General features: G+C 45.3%; 1 protein-coding gene across 1 annotated transcript; it reads right to left on the bottom strand.

Moving 5' to 3' along the window:
• Positions 1-5,946: 5,946 nt before the first annotated feature.
• On the bottom strand, positions 5,947-13,947 carry ACKR1 (atypical chemokine receptor 1 (Duffy blood group)). Its single transcript, XM_081967794.1, has 2 exons — positions 13,845-13,947; positions 5,947-7,909 (listed from the first exon to the last, which is right to left on the bottom strand). The coding sequence occupies exons 1-2, from the start codon at positions 13,863-13,865 to the stop codon at positions 6,998-7,000; spliced, it is 933 nt and encodes a 310-aa protein (XP_081823920.1). The 5' UTR covers positions 13,866-13,947; the 3' UTR covers positions 5,947-6,997.
• Positions 13,948-21,152: the final 7,205 nt, after the last annotated feature.

Raw genomic sequence — 21,152 nt, 5'->3', positions numbered from 1 at the left:
ATCTATCTATCTATCTATCATCTATCTATCTACTTATCTATTCTCTCTTATTTGTCTCTATCATCTATCTTTTTTTATTTGTCTATGTCTCTCTCTCTCTCTAATCTCCTATCTATCTATCTATCTATCTATCTATCTATCTATCTATCATCAACTACCTAACTACTTACCTAACTACGGTACCTACCTACCTAGCTACTTATCTACTCTCTCTTATCTGTCTCTATCATTATCTTTTTCTATTTGTCTAGGTCTCTCTCTCTCTCTAATCTCTTATCTATCTATCTATCTATCTATCTATCTATCTATCTATCTATCTATCTATCTATCTATCTATCTATCATCTATCTATCTATCATCTATCTATCTATCTATCTATCTATCTATCTATCTATCTATCATCTATCTATCTATATCATCTATCTATCATCTATCGCAACTGTTGTGGCTTCCCCACTGTCATGTGATCAAAACTCATTTAACAACGGTCTCTCTTAGCAACAGATACCTTGTGGCTCCATTGTTGTTGTAAGTCGAGGACTATCTGTATCACAACATAGCCTATATCTCCCTAAAACATTATTTTAGCCTTCCCGCCGAGTTGATTCCCTGATATATATTTTTTCTCGCGGAAGTGACAGCCCCCGTTTAGCAACGTGGATTTCTGCCTGCTTTTCTTTGCCTGGCTGCCTTGCTAATTGGTCCTGTTTCTGTTGCCTGCTTTTAATACAGTTTGACAACGATCACTTAGAGATGTGCAAGCTTTGATGAGGGTGTGTGTGTGTGTGGGGTGTTGATTAGAGTCGAAGGTAATGCAATCAAATCCGCTCGTCAAAGTGACATATTTTCTGCCCTGCGGGCACACGGAGCCATCGCCCAGGTCAGTTCCACTGCGTGATTTTTAGGTCTCTGCTGGGAGAAGCTCACGCATGAGTGAAGGGGTGTGTGTCACGTCTGCATGCAGGGGGGGTGGGGGTATGCAGCCCCCCATGTTCAAATCAACCTTAAAGATTCATCTCCTCCTGGGCATCCTTTTTTTTTTTTTGAACTATTACCATCTGGCAGCCGGTGCCGGAGAATAAAAACAAGGACCAATAGGCTGAAAAACAGCTTCCATCCCAGGGCAGCAACCATATTGAATTCTGTGGTATTGAGTTTTCAATTTCAATTATATAGAAAGTAAAGGATATGTGTTTGTGTTTTTATATTTATAGAAGCCGGCATGTACAATGACAATAAAGTGAGGTGAGGCGAGGCGAATAAAAGAAAAGAAAAGAAAAGAAAAGAAGAAAGGAAAGAAGGAAAGAAGAAAGGAAAGAAGGAAAGGAAAGAAGAAAAGAAAAGAAAAGAAGAAAGGAAAGGAAAAAAGAAAAGAAGAAAGGAAAAGAAAAGAAAAGTCTGGACAGCCCTTTGTCTGAAATCGTATAAGGGAGCTGGGGGTTGGACTGGATGGCCTCCAAGATCCCTCCCAACCCTGTTATTCTGTTGTGCTGTTTGCCACCCAAGGTCACCTAGAGGGGCCTCCCTGACTCTCTACAAGATGCTTTAGTGCTCAAACCAAAAAGTTTCCCTCTTCCTTCTTTGCTTTCCTCCTTAGCTACAATTTTCGCTCCCGGAGACTTTGCATTGCAACGAAATTTCGTAAGCCGCCGTCATTGGCAATTCATAACCCAGAGAGGACGCGTCCATGATGCAAAGAAGATTGTTCTCCTACAAGCGGCAATGCCGAGGGTTTTTCCTTCCCTCCCTGGGGCGCCAGGCTCCCTCGGCGAGCATTTCCTACCACTGCCCTACGCTGCCGAGCCAAGGGTAGGCATGACGGCTTCCCACGCTAAAATAATGAAGATCCCCAGGGGAATAATTGCTGGGAAGTGGGAGCTTCCTCCGGCTTCCAAATTAGAGAAGAAAGTGAATAACATCGGAGGAGATCTTGGAACTGTTAGCGGGGAAAATGGTGTGACTTAAATCAGGCATCCGAGAACTTTTAAAAACTGGTCCCAGTTTATTCTGGGAAGGGAGGGGGATTTTTCAAGTTGGTCTGGAAGGAGGCACAAATGAGACCTCCACTTACAACAGCTCATTTAGCGACTATTCGAAGTGACACAAACAGTACCGAACAAGTGACCTAGGACCGTTTCTCACGCTTACGACCATTGCCGCCTCCCCATGGCCATGTGATCAAAATTCAAATGCTTGGCAACTGGCATGTACTTACGACAGTTGCAGTGTCCCCGGGTCACATTTTGCAACCTTCTGACGATCAAAAGTCTGTGGGGAAGCCAGAGTGTCACTTAACAGCCCTATTACTAATTGGATCAGTGATTCACTTAACAACAACAGTGACAAGAAAGGCTGTAAAATGGCGCAAAACTCACTTAACAAGTGTCTCACTTAGCAGCAGAAAAGTTGGGCTCAATTGTGATCACAAGTCGAGGACTACCTGTTGCAAAAGAACAAGAAATAATTCTATTCTATATTCTATATTCTATTCTGTTTTCTATTCTCTATTCTATTCTATTTTCTATTCTGTTCTATTTTCTATTCTATTCATTCTATTTTCTATTTTCTATTCTCTATTCTATTCTATTCTATTTTCTATTCTATTTTCTATTTTCTATTCTATTTTCTATTCTATTCTATTTTCTATTCTATTTTCTATTTTCTATTCTATTTTCTATTCTATTCTATTCCATCCCATCCCATCTCATCCTCTATTCTATTCCATTCCATTCTATTCTATTCTATACTATACTATTCTATTCCATTCTATTTTCTATTCTATTCTATTCCATCCCATTCCATCCCATCCTCTATTCTATTCTATTCTATTCCTATTCCTATTCCTATTCCTATTCCTATTCCTATTCCTATTCCTATTATATTATATTCTGTTCTACATTCTATTTTCTATTTCTATTTGTATTTGTATTTCTATTATTTCTATTTCTATTCTATTCTATTCTATTCTATTCTATTCTATTCTATTCTATTCTATTCTATTCTATTCTTCTCTATTCTATTCTACTCTATTTTCTATTCTATTTTCTCTCCTCTCCTCTCCTCTCCTCTCCCCTCCCCTTCCATTTCAGTCCAGTCCAGTCCATTCTTTCCTAATTTCACTCCATTCCATTCCGTCCCATTCTTGTTTTGGTCCAGTCTTTTGGGGGTGGGGGGGGGTGGAACCCGCAATGCTCATGGCCAGACAGCAGGGGGCAGTGCCGACTCACAAAGTGCTCTGCCGCCCCCCTCCCTCCCTCCCATTTTCATAAGGGCAGGCTAATTTGATGCACAGTTAAGTTGATGGAGCAACAGTCAATAAAAGCCTGCGGAGAATGAATGAATGAACGGAGAGAGAGGTTGGTTTCTGATCCCATCCTGGTTAAAGCATCTCATTTTTTAAAAAATACAAAGAGATTAATAATCCAGTTTGCCGGACGCCTTCAAAGGAGCGCCTCACTTAGGAAGGAAGGCAACTTTGCAATTGTGTGTGTGTGTTTGTGTATGTGTGTGTGAAGTCGATGAGCATCGATCCGATGGCCGCCTAACTCTTATCCTTGCGTAAAGCCAGCAAGAGGGAGTCTTGAATCACAAAACAGACAGGCATTTAGCCAGGATGGGCGAAGGATGTCTCCATCCTAGGAACAGCGCAAACCACAACTGCTGGTTTGAAAGGGGTTACATCTTTAGGAGCGAGGGAAGGCGAGGGACGTTTAGGGAAGGGGAGAATTTGAAGCGACTCGTTTATTCCGGAGAGCGCTTCCAGTTGGAGTTCACCTTGGCAATGCCAGTTAGTTACAGGCAGTCCTCGATGCTCAGCAGTGAAAATTCTAATTGTGGTCATAAGTGGAGGACTTTATATGCCTCCCATCTCGCTAGCCAAAGCGATTCTGGGTGGAATCTTGGCAAAAGCTGGCTGGGGAATTCTGGGAGTTGAAGTTTGAGAAACTTTAAGGGACCCCTTAAGGGAAGGAACCTTGGAGGTCTTCTAGTCCAGCCCCCTGCTCAAGCAGGAGACCCTATACCATTCCAGACAGGTGGTCGCCCAGTCTCTTCTTTAAAACCTCCACTGATGAAGCACCCACAACCTCTGGAGACAAGCTGTTCCACTGATTCATTGTCCTCCCTGTTAGGAAGTTTCTCCTTTATTCCATGTTGCTTCTCTCCCTGATTAGTTTCCACCCATTGTTTCTTGTCCTGCCTTCGGGTGCTTTGGAAAATGAGTTGACCCCCCCTCTTTATGGCAGACCCTCAAATATTAGAACACTGCTAAACATTAAATGAGGAGGTCAGCTCTGTTATTATTATTTTTTCAAAGAATGGGTCGTTTTGATTTCCCTACAATTGTCTTGGAGGGAAGTCATAATCAACTCTGGATTTAACTCTTCCCAGAAACAGAAGTGTGTGTGTGGGTGTGAGAGAGAGAGAGACCCCCTTGGTTAACAAAGGTTTCCGGATGCCTCACTCTGCGCGAAACTGGCGTGTTTATTTTGGCATCTTGCAATCCGTTGCAAGATTTAATCACTTGGTAGTTTAAACAAGTGTTTTCGGGCAGAGTGAGGCATAGCACAATTTCCTTTCTTGGAAGGATCCAAGGCTGGAAGTTTAGAAGATCAGAGGAAAAGAAAGGTGCTTTCCTAATTATTCCACTTGTCATAATAATCATTCCACTTGTCAGAAACTTCTCCTGCAACAAATTTGCAACGACCTTATAGAATAACAGAGTTGGAAGGGACCTTGGAGGTCTTCTAGTCCAACCCCCTGCTTAAGCAGGAAACCCTATACCACTTCAGACAAATGGTTATCCAATCTCTTCTTAAACACTTCCATTGTTGGAGCATTCATAACTTCTGGAGCAAGTTGTTCCACTGATTGATTGTTCTCACTGTCAGGAAATTTCTCCTCAGTTCTAAGTTGCTTCTCTCCTTGATTAGTTTCCACCCATTGCTTCTTGTTCTACACTCAGGTGCCTTGGAAAATAGTTTGACTCCCTCTTCTTTGTGGCAACCCCTGAGATATTGGAACACTGCTATCATGTCTCCCCTAGTCCTTCTTTTCTCTAAACGAGTCATCCCCAGTTCCTGCAACCGTTCTTCATATGTTTTAGCCTCCAGTGCCCTAATCATCTTTGTTGCTCTTCTCTGCATTCTTTCTAGAGTCTCCACATCTTTTATTATATCATGGCGACGAAAACTGAATGTCGTATTCCAAGCGTGGCCTCACCAAGGCCTGATAAAATGGTATTAACACTTCACGTAAACTTGATTCTATCCCTCTGTTTGTGCAGCCTAGAACTGTGTTGGCTTTTTTGGCAGCTGCTGCTGACCTTTCATGGCTCCTGCTTATAGGTTTTGTAGTCACACACGGCTTAGCCCAATCTCTCTCCTACCAGAAGGAGGGAATAGGATATAATTTCAAACAGGAATGACTAAAAGCCTGGAGACCAGATATTAGAAGAGCAACAAAGATGATCAGGGGGCTGGAGAGTAAAACATATGAAGAACGGTTGCAGGAACTGGGTGTGTCTAGTTTGATGAAAAGAAGGACTAGGGGAGACAGGATAGCAGTCTTCCAATATCTCAGGGGTTGCCCCAAATATGAGGGAGTCAAGCTATTCTCCAAAGCCCCTGAGGGCAGAACAAGAAGCAATGGGTGGAAACTAATCAAGGAGAGAAGCAAACTAAAATTAAGGAGGGATTTCCTAACAGTGAGAACAATTAATCCATGGGACAACTTGCCACTAGACGTTGTACGTGCTTCATCCCTGGAGGTTTTCAAGAAGAGATTGGACAGCCATTTCTCAAATAGCATTGGGTCCTCCTGCTTGAGCAGGGGGTTGGACTAGAAGACCTCCAAGGTGCCCTCCAGCTGATTGGATTGGGACCATGCCTGAAACTCTGGCATTCAAAGTCCTACCTGCAAGGAAGTGCCAGGCTCGATTCAGCCGAGGCATACAAGATTTCAAACATCGTTTATTTGCAATGGTAAAGAATAAAACACACACACACACATATACACTTTTATGGAACACACAACGTGATTTGTTCAATAGCGAAAGTTCCGTCGTCAACACGCCAGAGACGGCCTCGGTGGCTTCATCATGGGAAGTAAAGGAGACCATTGTGCGGGTGCCTCAAGGGCCAGGGAACCCTCGACTTACGGCCATTCATTTAGTGACTGTTCGAAGAGACGATGGCACAGAAAAAAAATGGCTCACGTTTATGACCGTTGTAGCATCCCGGCCGTCCGGTGATTAAAATTCAGACAGCGGCGTGTGTGTCCGTGTCTGAGTGTCCCCGGATTTCCATCGGCGACGTTTCCACAGCTGACATCGGTTAAGCACAGTCAGTGGGGGAGCTGGACTCGTTTAATGACCGTGTGATTCGCCGAACGAGGGCAGTGAGTCGCTTCACAACCTCAGCAAAAAGGTTGCGAAATTGGGCCCAGCTCATTTTAAAGGGTTAGGGGTGCAAGGGTCTTGTAACTTGACAGCTTTAAGACTTGCGTGCTTTAATGCCAGAGTTCCTGAGCCAACATGACTGGAGGAGGAATTCTGGGAGTTGAAGTCCACAAGTCTTAAAGCTGTCAAGTTTGAATACCCCTGGGGTTTTTTTTCTCTCTAAAGGGTTAGGGGTGCAAGGGTCTTGTAACTTGACAGCTTTAAGACTTGCGTGCTTTAATGGCAGAGTTCCTGAGCCAACATTTTGGTTGCTAAGCAAGAGCGTTGTTAAGTGAGTTTCACCACATTTTACAAGTTGGCCATGCACACCCGGTCACATGGCTGGCAAGCCACTCCCACCCAGTCACATGGCTGGCAAGCCACTCCCACCCAGTCACATGGCTGGCAAGCCACTCCCACAAAGCAGGCCACACCTACAGAAGAGGTTCTAAAAAATTTTGAAACCCATCACTGGCGCAGGGGGGCAGTTTGCACAGGTGTATGGGTCATGCATGCATTGCTTTCCGCACGGGATGACAGAAAGGTTTTACCACCACTGATTTAGGCTCTCTTTCGGCGGTAAAAGCCCAACCCCAAAATGAAGAAGGGGCTCAGGTAACAGTGGAGCATTCCCCACCCTTCCGACAGGTGCAGGAAAGAGTTGAGATGATCCAGGAAGCGGCAACTTTGGGACAAGTAGATTTCCTTCTGAAACATGTCCACAAACACAGCCACTCCGTAAGGACCCCAAAAGAGATAAAAAACCCAGCTGATGTTCCAACGGGGGTGCTCCCTCTTTCCACACCCCGTGAGACACGCCGTGGCTGAGACCACGATGAGCGGGAGAAGGGACAGAATCACCAGGCAGGAGGCCACGTGGACGAAGGACCAGGCCTGACGCTCGGCGAGACGATGCGGGATGCAAAGCCCTTCGGAGCTGCTCACCAGCGCGGCCGGGGTGGCGCAGACGAAGCCCATGATCCACAGCAGGGTGGGCAGAAGCTCCTTGGGGAGACCCGGGGGGCTTCGGCAGGCGGTGCCAGCCGCCAGCAAACCCTCAGCAAAGAGGCTGCCGAATTTGAGTCCGTGGATCGCTTGGCAGAAGCGGTCTTCCAAGGCCCACTTCCAGCGGATGCCCAGGGCGAAAAACGGCAACGTGGAAGCGAAAATGACCCCTCCGATGGCGAGCAGGACCAGCTCCACTTTGCCCGGCTGGCACTGATCCCAAAACCGAGGGCATTTGGTCAGGGCAATGCCAAGCGCCAAGTTGCCTACAATTCCCAGGAGGGAGGTGATTCCTAGGAAAACCGGGATCGTGCCGATGAAATTGGAGCAAAAGGTGAACTGGCAGGGTTCGGCAAAGTTTTCATACCAGTCGTCGTATTCCGCCGTTTCGTTCTGGGTGACGTTGCCCATCAGCTGCCAGAGGTCAGGGTGGGTCGTGTAATCGTACACGGTGCTGTTGCCTAAATCCTGCCAGGTGGGAGAGAGAAGATGGAGAGGTGAGGGGTGGGGCGGAAGGGGGGGGGTAAATGGAAAGCGCGAAAGGAAATAGGAAGGATTATACAGATTTAACAGAGTTGGAAGGGACCTTGGAGGTCATCTAGTCCAACCCCCAACCCCCACCCAAGCAGGAGACCCTACACCAGATGGCAGTCCAGTCTCTTCTTAAAAGCCTCCAGGGATGAAGCTCCCACAACTTCCGAAGGCAACTTCTGTTCCGTTGGTTGATTGTTCTCCCTGTCAGGAAATTCCTCCTTATTTCCAGGTTGAATCTCTCCTTGGTCAGTTTCCATCCATTGTTCCTTGTCTGGTCTTCAAAGGTGCTTTGGAGAATAGCTTGACCCCCTTCCTCCTCTCTGGGGCAGCCCCTCAAATATTAGAAGATGCTCTCCTGTCTCCCCTGGTCCTTCTCTTCCCTAGACTAGCCAGGCCCAGTTCCTGCAACTGTTCATTGTATGTTTTAGCTTCCAGGCCTTTGATCATCTTAGATAGATTCAGATTAACAGAGATGGAAGGGACCATGTAGGTCATCTAGTCCAACCCCCCACCCAAGCAGGAGACCCTATGCCATTTCTGACAGGGATGAAACTCCCACAACTTCCGAAGGCAGCTTTTGTCCCATGAATGGATTGTTCTCTAGAAAATGTCTCCTTATTTCCAAGTTGAATTTCTCCTTGTTCAGTTTCCATCCATTATTCCTTGTCTGATAATCATGGAGGAAGAAGAAGAAGAAGAAGAAGAAGAAGGAGAAGGAGAAGGAGAAGGAGAAGGAGAAGGAGAAGGAGAAGGAGAAGGAGAAGGAGAAGAAGAAGAAGAAGGAGAAGAAGAAGAAGAAAAGATATAAGGAGAACAAGGAGAGATGAGGAGGAGGAGGAGGAAAGATGATAGAATAGAATAGATCTGGGAGGGACCTTGGAGGTCTTCTAGTCCAGCCCCCTGCTCAAGGAGAAAAACCTAGACTATTTCAGATAAGTGACTGTCTAGTCTCTTCTTAAAAACCCCCAGTGATGGAGTGCCCATTGTTTCTAAAGGCAAGCTGTTTCACTGATTAATTGTCCTTCCTGTTAGGAAGTTTCTCCTTAATTCCAGGTTGCTTCTCTCCTTGATTAGTTTCCACCCATTGCTTCTTGTTCTGCCCTCAGGTGCCTTGGAGAATAGCTTGACTCCCTCTTCTTTGTGGCAACCCCTGAGATATTGGAAGACTGCTATCATATCTCCCCTAGACCTTCTTTTCATTAAACTAGACATTCCCAGTTCCTGCAACCGTTCTGCCTATGTGTTACTCTCCAGCCCCTAATCATCTTTGTTGCTCTTCTAATATCTGGTCTCCAGGCCTTTAATCATTCCTGTTTGAAATTATATCTGATTCCCTCCAGCTGGTAGGAGAGAGGTTGGGCTGAGCCGTGTGTGACTACAAAACCTATAAGCAGGAGCCATGGAAGGTCAGCAGCAGCTGCCAAAAAAGCCAACACAGTTCTAGGCTGCACAAACAGAGGGATAGAATCAAGATCACGTGAAGGGTTGATACCACTTTATAAGGCCTTTATAAGGCCACATCCTCGTTGCTCTTCTCTGCACTTCCCCCCTCCCCAAAGTCTCAACATGTGTTTGTTTTTTTGTAGCCTGGGGACCAACATTGGTTGCAGAGTTCCAGATGTGGTCTTACTAGGAGGATGATACAGCCGAGAACATAGGAAGGGTAAGGCGTGGGAGATGTCATCTGTCTTTGTGCAAAATCTGGAGGGGGGGGGAGAGAAATGGGGCCTGGGGGAGTTTTTGCAGATTCCTTGGTGGCAAAGCTGCAGGAGGAATGGCAGGTGTTTGTGGTTAAGATTTCAAAGAGGGGAGGATCCATTTGGCTCAGAAAGAATGGGGGGAAAAGAAGGACCGAAGGGCGCACTGGCTTGGCATGCAAATGTGTTTCCCCTCCCAGACGCTCCCTTGGATAACTTTATGCCTCCCTTGCTAGACTGCCACTCTCTGGAATTAATGGAAATTTATCTCTCACCTTAGCCTTTCTTTAAAGGCATTTATTATCCGGGAGGGATGTGGACAGCTCTCCAAACAGCAGTGGGGAGAAACTGACTTCTGGGAGGCTGAGCTGCCTCAGAGGGGATGCTGGGAGAGAAATGTTGGAAGGAGAAGAGAAGGAGAAAGAGGAGGAAGAAAAGGAGGAAGAAAAGGTGGAAGAGGAGGAGAAGGAGAAAAAAGGAGGAGAAGGAGAAAAAGGAGGAGGAAAAGGAGGAAAAGCAGAAGGAGAAGGAGAAGAGAAGGAGAAAGAGGAGAAAAAAGGAGGAGGAGGAAGAGGAGGAGGAGGAGGAGGAGGAGGAGGAGGAGGAGAAAGAGGAGAAGAGGAGAAGGAGGAAAAGAAGAAGGAGGAGAAGAAGAAGGAGAAAGAGAAGGAGAAGAAGAAAGAAAGGAGAAAGAGAAGGAGAAAAGAAGAGAATGAGGGGGAGATGAAAAGGAAGGAGGAAAAGGAGGAGGAGGAGAAGGAGAAGAAAAAAAGGAGTAGGAGAAAAAAGGAGAAAGAGAAGAAGAAAGAAGGAGAAAGAAGAGAAAGAAAGAAAAAGAAAAAAAGAAGAAAAAAGGAAAAGGAGAAGAAGAGGAAAGAAGGAGAAAGAGAAGAACGAGAAAGAAGAGGAAAGAAAGAAAGAGAAAGAAAAAAGCCTTTGAGTCTGATGGGGCAAACAGAGTTTGTTTGTTTTTTCATTACGGCCGGCCGAGGTTTCCCTCTGCCAGCTGAAGGTGGGTGGCCAAAGGGTGCTGCTTTTGGTGTGTCTGTTGTGTGTCTGTGTGCAGGAGATACCGGCCTCCTCACAGCAAAACCTCGCTCAGAGCGCGAGAGGGGAGAGGTTTTATCCGCAGACGCCTCCTTCCCTTTGGCTGCCGCTTCGTCCTGCGTGGAAGCAGATGAGGCCATTTCTCATTCTCTTCCTTTAGGTGAGGAGAAGATCGCAGGCTGGGATTAGAAAAAGACGTCGGGCAAAAGGCAATTTCTCCCCCATCCTGGTTTAACGAAGCAGAGGTCCCAACCTCTTCTAAAAACCCTTCCTTCCTTCCTTCCTTCCTTCCTTCCTTCCTTCCTTCCTTCCTTCCTCCCTCCCTCCCTCCCACAATTTCCTTTCTTCCTCTCTCCCTCCCAGCTTCTTTCCTTCCCTCCCTGTCTCCCAATTTCTTTCTTTCCTTCCTTCCTTCCCTCCCATTCTCTTCCCTCCCTCTCTCCTACTTCCCTCCCTCCCTGTCTCCTAACTTCCTTCCTTCCTTCCCTCCCTGTCTCCCAACTTCTTTCTTTCTTTCCTCCCTCCCTCCCTTTCTCTTCCCTCCCTCTCTCCTACTTCCCTCCCTCCCTGTCTCCTAACTTCCTTCCTTCCCTCCGTCTCCCAATTTCTTTCTTTCTTTCCTTCCTCCCTCCCTCTCACCAACTTCCTCCCTCCCTTTCTCTTCCCCCCTCCCTCCTTCCTCCTTCCCTCCCTATCTCCCAACTTCCTTCCTTCCTTCCTTCCTTCCTCCTTCCTTCCTTCCTTCCTTCCTTCCTTCCTTCCTTCCTTCCTTCCTTCCTTCCTTCCTTCTGTCAGGGTTCTTGACACCGTCTCTCCTTCCCTCCCTCCCATCTCCCTCCCTCCTTACTCCTTCGCAAACAGATTTCCACCCCATCTTTTAATTTAAAAAGATCTCAAGCTGCTTTCCCAAGGAGGAACATCATTAAAACACAATAAAATTGCTAAATTGCAAACCTAATAAAAACAGTAAAATATAGAACGCGGCATAAAATAATAAACAGCTTTACAATAACATCCGAGGAGCCGGCGTAGAACGTCATTAAGATAAAGGAGTTCTGAGCCAGACTGGAGCTCCCCTTAGCTCAGCTTCTCTTGATGGTTCGTCTCCTAGTAAATGATACGCTAAGGTAAACTGCTCCTGGACACGGAGATTCTACCAAGATTAAAAAAAAACCAAAACGTACAGCTAGCTAGACCCATATGTCTGCTCACCTTCCCACCTGGCCAAAAGTTACACACTACTGAGATTTCCCTCTTGCCTGGGATCAAAAATCTGTTTGCACTAGATTTTTGCACACCAATTTGCACACCCTGAAACGGCCTCTCCTAATGCTTTGGCAAAATCCACGCCTCTTCTTTAGCCAAAGTAAAAATGTTCCCACTGCATGTTCGTTTGTGCAAATTGAGGAACTGTTTGCGGACAGTCCTCGACTTACAACGGATTGCTTAGCGACTGTTGCAAGTCACCGTCTCCCCAGTTGTGGTGTTACTGTACACCAATAATGTTATTTCTGGAAGATTTTTTTTGGGGGGGGAGGGAACTTTTCTTTCTCTCAGCTCCTCACAGTGTAACGTTTCCATTTAAATTCCGATTTGGGAAGTCTATATATATTCTGGAAGTCTGCTGCAATTAAGGACAGATATACCTGCCTTGTATCAAGTCGCATAATTCTTTCATTTTTATTGTCTGCCGGGGAAGGTCAGGGGACTCCGGAGAAAGAAATTTTGCCTCCTTTTCGTGATTATTTTGTGAGCTGATTTCTGCGCCGGAAAGGTTAATGTCAAGATTTGAAAGAAGAGATCCAAACGTAAATGAATTTACTGGATGGTTTGAGGCTAACTGTGGAATTTGACTTTTGAAAAGGTTCAGAACTCATTTTTCTTTTTCGGTCTAAGCAAACCCCCGCTCATATGGATAGAGAGAGGGAGAGAGAGGGAAGGAGAGGGGGGGAGATGAAGAGAGGGAAGGAGAGGGTTGAAGATAAAGAGAGGGAAGGAGAGGGGAGAGTGAAGGAGAGAGAGTGAAGGAGAGAGAGAATGAGGGAGAGAGGAAAGGAGAAAGAGAAAGGGAGAGAAAGAGGGAGAGACAGAAGGAGAGAGTGAGTGAAGGAGAGGGGAGAGAGAGTGAAGGAGAGAGTGTGAAGGAGAGAGAAAGAGGGAGAGAGGAAAGGAGAAAGAGAAAGAGGGAGAGACGGAAGGAGAGGGGAGAGAGAGTGAAGGAGAGAGAGTGAAGGAGAGACAGAACGAGGGAGAGAGGAAGGGAGAGAGAGAGGGAAGGAGAGAGAAAAGAGGGAGAGTGAAGGAGGGAGAGAAGGAATGAGAGTGAGGGAGAGAGAGAGAAAGAAGGAAAGAGGAAAGGGAAAGAGGAAGCGAGCGAGAGAAAGACAGTGAGAAGGAAAGAGGGAGGGAGAGAAAGGAAAAAAGTGGGAGGAGAGAGGGAAAGAGAGAAGGAGAGAGACGAAGAGACAAAGTGCGATTAGCTAAAAGCACCAATGAATTCCCCATGGCCAAGACAGGATTTGAACCTTGAATTCCGACGACAAATTGGACCAGAACTTCGGTCGTTAAGTAGCCGCCCCCTGATTTTGCTACTTTTTGGCTGGGGTCATTAAGCGAACCACTGGAGTTGTTAAGCGAATCCGGCTCCCCCCCCACTGACTGTGCAGGTTGGAAGACCCCTGGAAAGGGGGATCAGACAAGCCAGGGCTGCCTTAACAGCATTATGGGCCCCTACGAGAACTACTCACAGGGATAAACATGTAAATCCTCGACAAAAATAAAGCACGTATTTGTGTGTTAGTATTAATTTAAAAATGCGGTGAAATGTAATGAACCTGTTGCTGCATTTATACGATACCAGGGGCTTTGAAGGGTTAACATACACAGATTAGTAGGGGGGCCCTAAGCTCGTGGGCCCCCCCAGGCAAGTCCCCTTCAGGCCCCTGCATTAAGATAGCCCTGAGATACTGCAGCCCTTGTAAATGGATCAAGGTTGTCAGTCACATGAATTGTGAGAACCTTGCGCCAGTCCTAATCATCTTCACCAGTATAGAAGTACCCCCCCTTCTTCCTCCCAGGCCCTCCCCCCACCCCCCAAAAATCTCAAACACCTTGGAAAAACTCACCGTGTGAATGCAATTACCCATGATGTCTGTCCCAAGCCCGGTGGCTTCTCCTGAAGTCTTTGACCAAGAGTCTTCGGAGGTGGCATCTGGTCTTGGTAGATAAGATTGGGGAGGGGGGAGGGAGAAGGAAGGGGGGGGGAGGAAGATAAGCAAGGTGGGTGTGTTCTTGGACAGGAAGCACCAAGCGGACGCAACCTTCGGAGTGGAAAACGGACGGCGGGGAGAGACGGACCTTGGTCAGGAAGTTGAGGAAATATCTCCAGAAGGTTTTAGACGTCAGGCCAAAATCCTTTGATTTGGACCTTCTTCCTGTCTCGGTTGACCTCTCCCAAGCGGGCCAAAACCAACAAAGAGGTCAGAGGAGAGGTTCCTTGGAATTGTACCTACGTGGGGTGGGTACAATCAGCCAACAACGTGACTTGCATGGTGTCTTGAAGGCCAAGGCATTTCTTGAGGAGGGTTTGTAGGGCAGGGCGAAGTCTTCCTCATAGGAATAGGGTGGAGAGAGAGTTGTGTTGTAGACCCACCAGTGTTGAAGAGAAAGGAAAGATGATGGGGTGGACGGGCGGTGGAAGGAGACTTATCCACAGGGTTCTCAACCTTAAGATGGATGGACTTCAACTCCCATAATCCCCCAGTTGGATGTTTAAAGATGGGTGGACTTCAACTCCCAGAATCCCCCAGTCTATGTGCTTTAAATTGGGTGGACTTTAACTCCCATAATCCCTCGGTTGGATGTTTTAAGATGGGTGGGCTTCAACTCCCCCCGCCATCAATTTTTCAGAGGAGTGGGCTTTTTCAATAACCGGCATTCACTTCCCGTCTCCACCACCTTGGTTTCGCTTAATGACTGCGGATTTCCTTAATGACTGCTGCAAAAAAAAATGAGGTCGGTTATGTGATGACTCACTTAACAACCGGGCTCCATGATAGTCATACGTCAGAGACTACCTGCCCTCTGTTTCCACCCATTTGACAGCATATTCAATCAGAAAAAAATTCCTTTTCTCTCCACGGCTCCATTGCCTTTCCTTGTTGGTTTGGGGGCGTTTTGGTATTGTAAGGTAGACAGTCCCTGTCCAGGGAGGCTCCGTGTAGATCCCATGTGCCTGTTGTCTGTCTTCTCCCAGTGCCGGCATAAAAGCCTCTCTGGAAAGCACTTAAAAACTGTCTGTGTGTCGAGCAGGAGTGATTGATGGCCTTAAATCTTTTAGAGAGCTTTTGGGGAGAAAACATGTCAGCATTAAGGAACGGATCAATTTGATCTGTCTGTTTAGTATACATTCCTTGCTTAGATTACCATGATAAGATTTTATTGCTTTTATGCTTATCGGTATGGTAATTTTTATCATATTCTCTGACAGCTTTCTTTCTTTCTTTTTCTTTCTTTTATTGCACTGGCAAATTGTTGATTCTCCAGCTCCCCCCCCCCCGTCGGGTTGTTTTCAGGGAGTCCTTGACTTACGACCGTAAGTCTTCAGTTGTATCAGCTGTTAAGGAGACCCTCATGTGAGTCTGCAACTGATTTTACGACCTTGTTTGAGGTGGTTGTTGAGTGAACCCATTCCCATAATGGGTTTTTTTTTGGGGGGGGGGAATTGAGAAGTAAATGCCGGGAGTGGTGTGTTGGCCTAGAGGTGAAGTTGTCGCCTCACAGTCAGGAGGCTTGTGAGTTCGATCCTAGGTAGAGGCAGATATTCCTCTCTCTGGGCAGGATGAGAATAAATCTCCCGAACAAAACTCCGTACTGGTGACACAAAGGGCATCTGGCCAGGAAATACTCTTCTAGCTCCATTCAGTTGCCCAGACTCCACCCCGCAAGGATTATGGAGGAGGAGGAGGAGGAGGAGGAGGAGGAGGAGGAGGAGGAGGAGGAAGAAGAAGAAGAAGAAGAAGAAGAAGAAGAAGAAGAAGAAGAAGAAGAAGAAGAAGAAGAAGAAGAAGAAGAAGAAGAAGAAATAATAATAATAATAATAATAATAATAATAATAATAATAATAATAATAATAATAATAATAATAATGCCGGAAATCAGAAAAAAATAAATCATAAATCACGTTCATATGATCATAGGATTTATTTGAAAACCTTACTTTTCCCGTGGCAAACTATATCAAGAGCAGGAATATACTATGCTCTGTTGTTCTTCCCTATGCTGGCTGGGGAATTCTGGGAGTTGAAGTCCACCCATCTTAAATCATGCTGACTAGGGAGTTCTGGGAGTTGAAGTCCACCCATCTTAAATCATGCTGACTAGGGAATTCTGGGAGTTGAAGTCCACCCATCTTAAATCATGCTGTCTGGGGAATTCTGGGAATGGAAGTCCACCCGTCTTAAATCATGCTGACTAGGGAATTCTGGGAGTTGAAGTCCACCCATCTTAAATCATGCTGACTAGGGAATTCTGGGAACGGAAGTCCACCCCGCTTAAAATTCCCAAGGTTGAGAAAGACTGCAGCAAAGAGAATGATCCCATCACCAACATTACCTTACTATGTTCAGTGAAATTTACTCCGGGGACACAAGGTGCACGATGGTAATCTCAAATCTTTAATTTAATTTGCACCGTGCGTGGCTTAATATTAATAATATTAATAATACCATCGCCTTTATATTAGACACTTCCCACTCCCGGCACATGTAGATAACTGTTGGTAACCTCCTGGAATAGTTTTGCAAAGCTTATTTCACTGTCACATGTTAGTATTTTTTTTTAAATGTGGATGATTTTTTTTTTTAGTGGGCAAGAAAACCTCCCACGTAACACCAGCAATATCTCCAATTGTGAGGTCGCAAACACAATTGGTTTTCCTGCCAGTTCCACGCAGGTGACGCCTCCAGAGGGCCACGTTTTTCTCCTCCCCCCCACCGGCAAATTCCTGCGCAGTTTTAGTAATTACTCAGGATCTGAATAATTCAGCAATAATTTTGTATAACAAACGAAGTTTCACATTCTTTAATTACAGCGGTTGAAGTGGCGGAGAGTGTGCGCGGCGCGTTGGAGCTAAATTATTCATCACTTATCATCTCCACAAGCAACTATTAAGACAGATTACTCAAGGGACAAACCAACCTGTTTGGGGGGGGATGTGCTAAATTATTGATTTTTTTCTTCTTCTCCCCACTGATTTATCTTTTCTTCAGACGTCACAGCATGGCTTAAGGCCTTTCTCCAAAAAGGGAGCTCTGGTTAATATCTTGCCAGCAAACATAAATAATCTCTCTTTGGCTTTAAAGTTGAGATCAAAAGGAAATTAGCCCAACTTTCCCTACCTTTCAAAGCTTAATCAGGAAATGTTCGTTGCTTTTGTACTGATTAGATACAAGGAGTCCTTGACTTACATCCCTTTTAGCTTAGGAATCGTTGGAAGATGCAAGGGTGAACTGAAAAAAGTGACTTTTTAAAAGACCATTTACGCACACTTATGACCGTTGCAGAATCCCCGGGATTACGTGATTTGCGTTTGGATGTTTGACAACTGAGTTGCATTTATGACGGTCGCAACATCCCGGGGTCACGTGATTGGTCCCCTTTTGCGACCTTCTGACAAGCCAAGTCAACGGGGAAGGCAGGTTCACTTAACAACCAGGTTACTAACTGAATCTTTGCAGTGATGCACTTAACAACTGTGGAAAGAAAGGTCGTAAAATGGGACACTTAAACAAGTCTCTCGCTTAGTGACATAAATTTTGGGCTCAATTGTGGTTGTAAGTCGAGGGCTGCCTGTATACAAGTACTTTTTTTCTCTTCCTTTGGCTAGCTATTTAAGGGAAACCTCCCTCAACTGGCGCAGTCTACCTTCCAAGACAATGCCAGGAGCAGAAAAGAAGGGGAAGCTTTGATGTGATGATGGGATCATGGGAATGCTGCAAAGGGTCATAAGTTGAAGGACCGGTCGTCACTTTTTTCAGTACAGATAGCTCTCAACAATTGAGCCCATTTCTGTTGGTAAATGTTAATCTTGGTTAAATGAGTTTTGCCCCATTTTATGACCTTCCTTGCCACGTTCGTTATGTGAATCACTCCAGTCATTCAGTTAGTAACATGGTCGTTAAGTGAATCCCGCTTCCCCGTGGACTTGGTTTGTGAGAAGATCGCTAAAGGGGAATCACGTGACCGTGGGACACAGCGACCGTCATAAGTACGAATCAGGTGCCAAAACTCTGAACTTGGATCACATAACCATAGGACACTGCAGCCGTCATAAGTACGAGTCAGGCGCCAAGTGTCTGAATTTTGATCACGGGGACGCTGCAACAGTCGTAAGTGTGAAAGTTGGTCATAAGTCACATTTTTAGAGCCGTTGTAACTTTGAATGGCCACTAAATGGACTGTTGTAAGTCAAGGACCACCTGTACCGTTGTAAGTTTGAACTATCCTTGACTAAATGACTGTAAGTGAAGGGCTGCTGTATTCGCATTTCCCCTTAAAACAATAATAATAATTAATAACAATAACAGTAAATGGATAAAATAGCTTTCAATGCTCTTTGGCTGGGTGGCCACCAGATGGCACTGTGGAGCTATCGATCCCAGCCAGACACTCCCTCAATGGATGTTGCTGAAAAATGTCACTTCTTTCTTGATTGACATCTCCCATCTGCCCGTCATCTCCCTTCTCTGTTTCAAGGGGGGGGGGAGAGGGATCTTGCAAGTTTCTTCTTAATATTAAGGACTCTTCCCCTCTTCCAGGGGGGTGGAGGGTTCCTCTCCTATCCCTGGCTGGATTTGTGGGGAGGGGGGATTCTTTTTTTAAAAAAATATTATATATTTTCCTTTATAATACATCACATTTTCAATTTTACAACAACAGTCCATCTCCTTCTGTCCCTTTCCTTCTCCTTCCCTCCCTTTCCTTCTCCTCTCTACTCCCCTCTCCTCCCTTTTCCTCTCCTCCCCCCTCTCCCTTTCTCCTTCTCCTCTCCTCTCCCCTCTGATCCATCTCCAGATGGATGAAGAAAGAAAGAGGAAGGGGAGCGAGGGAGAAAGGAAGGAAGGGTATTAGATAAAGTATAGTGTAAGAGAAGAAGGAAGGGAAGGAGGGAAGGAAAGAAGGAGAAAAGGGGAGAGAACGGGGAGACAGGAAGGAAAGAAGGAAAGTGAGAGATGGTGTAGGAAAGAGGGAGTGAGAAAGACAGAGATGGATGAAGAAAGGAAGAGGAAGGAAAGTGAGAGGAACGAGGGAGAAGGGAGAGAGGAAGGATCTTGCCGTGAATGGCAAATCGACTAATTACAATCTAGGATAATATCAACATAGACCCAACCGAGGGAGATGAAAAGAGAGAGGGCTAATGAAAAAATGCTGGCTATGAGCGGTATGGAAGATGCGGGGTGTGGGGAGTCCTTGTTGTGGCCCGCCAGTGGCCAGAAGAGCTGGCAGCTGATTCAGACAGTGAGGAGGTTGGGGAGGAGGAACCTGGGCCAGTCCTGGAGTCTGGGGAAGGCTCTGATGAGGGCTCTGTGTCGGAGGCAGAGCGGGGGCCAGGGCCGTATGCCAGTTATCAGCTGCCTTTGGAGTCGGAGATCATTGAGGCAGAAGGACAGCTGGAGCCTGTTCCCAGTGTGCGTATGCGCAGAGTTGCTAAACAAAGGGAACAGCTAAAGAACAGGGGCCGACTTGGGAGTAAGGCCACAGGTGGATGATGAAAGGCCCCTCCCAGAGGAAATAAAAGAGGAGCGAAAGGGGAGTGGAGTTTGCAGGAGACAATTAGTTCGCTTCATTGGTTCGTGACTCTCCGCCAAGTTTTGCAGAGATCGGCCTGGCAGCTCTCCAAGCCAGAGAAGGTCTGTGACTGTAAATCCTCCCTCGAAAGACTTTGCTGGATGTGAATGAGCAGAATTCACAATGAATTAATAAAAGGGGTTTTTGTCGGGACAAGGAGTTTGCTTCAGGCTCGTGGGAAGCCTCGGTCAGAACAGGTATTCACTTACCTTCCCTACTGGTTTGCAAATGTGACTAAGAAAAGGGCTAAAACGAACTGTTGTTAGTCGAGAGCTACCTGTACTGAATTAGATAGCTTTCTTCCTCGTCTTTCAGGTGCCCACCGACATCCCTCCTCCCTCCTCTTTTTACGAGCAGGAATAAAAGTTATTGCGTCTTTCCCGAATGATCTGCCCATATTATTCCCGAGTTCAATTCCCCCTTCTTGTTTTATGATGGCGGATGACAGATGGAATCCCTGCAGGTCATGGAAACGGTAAGCGGTTTTTGAGCGTAGTAACTGATGAGTAACTTCACACGGCGTCTAGGAGAAGTGAGGAGGGGGGCATCAATCTTGCAGGTAACGGAAAATTTCCGCTGGGGAAGAGGCTGTTTACGGGTTTACTTTATTACGATGATTATTTTTAACAAGAGGATAAGGATTTTTCCCCCCTCACCTCGCCATGGGGGGGATGAAAGTCGCCACAGAGGAGGCTGCGGGCAAGACGCAGCCACGGAGTTGAGTGCCTACAGCGTCCTCACCCCCGCCCCCCTTACCAGATAGGAAGCCGGGAAGAATAGGTTAATCAAGGGAGATAATTTGGAGAGAATTGGATTTGGGATCTTTTTTGGGGGGGGAAGAGGGTAATAGAATAGAAGTAGAATAGAATAGAATAATAGAATAGAAGTAAAAAGAATAGAATAATACTATAATAGAATAATAGAAATAAAAAGAATAGAATAATACTAGAATAGAATAATAGAATAGAATAATAGAAGTAAAATAGAATAGAATAATACTAGAATAGAATAATGATAGAATAGAAGTAGAATAGAATAATAGAATAGAAGTAGAATAGAATAGAATAATATTAGAAGAGAATAATAGAAGAGAAGTAAAAAGAATAGAATAATACTAGAATAGAATAATAGAAGTAAAAAGAATAGAATAATACTAGAATAGTACTAGAATGGAATGCTAGAATAGAATGCTAGAATAGAATACTAGAATAGAAGTAAAATAGAATAGAATAATACTAGAATAGAATAATGATAGAATACAAGTGGAATAGAATAATAGAATAGAATAATACTAGAATAGAATAGAATAATAGTGTACAATAGAATAAAAAATTATAATAGTAGAATAGAATACAACAGAATAGAAAATAGGATAGTATATAGAATAGAATAATAGAATAAAATAGAATACTAGAAGAGAAGAGAAAAATGAACAGAGTAGAGTAGAACAGAATAATAGAGTAGAATAGAAAATAATAATAGAGTAGACTAGACTAGAATAATAATAGAATATTCCGTCCTAAACGGGAATCCGTTGTCGAGATCCGAAAGCAAATCATATGACCTGGGGATGGTGCAAAGGTCAT

This window comes from Natrix helvetica, assembly GCF_964273705.1.
Source record: "Natrix helvetica genome assembly, chromosome: 16".
Classification (NCBI taxonomy): domain Eukaryota; kingdom Metazoa; phylum Chordata; class Lepidosauria; order Squamata; family Natricidae; genus Natrix; species Natrix helvetica.
This window is presented reverse-complemented; position numbering and strand designations above follow the sequence as displayed.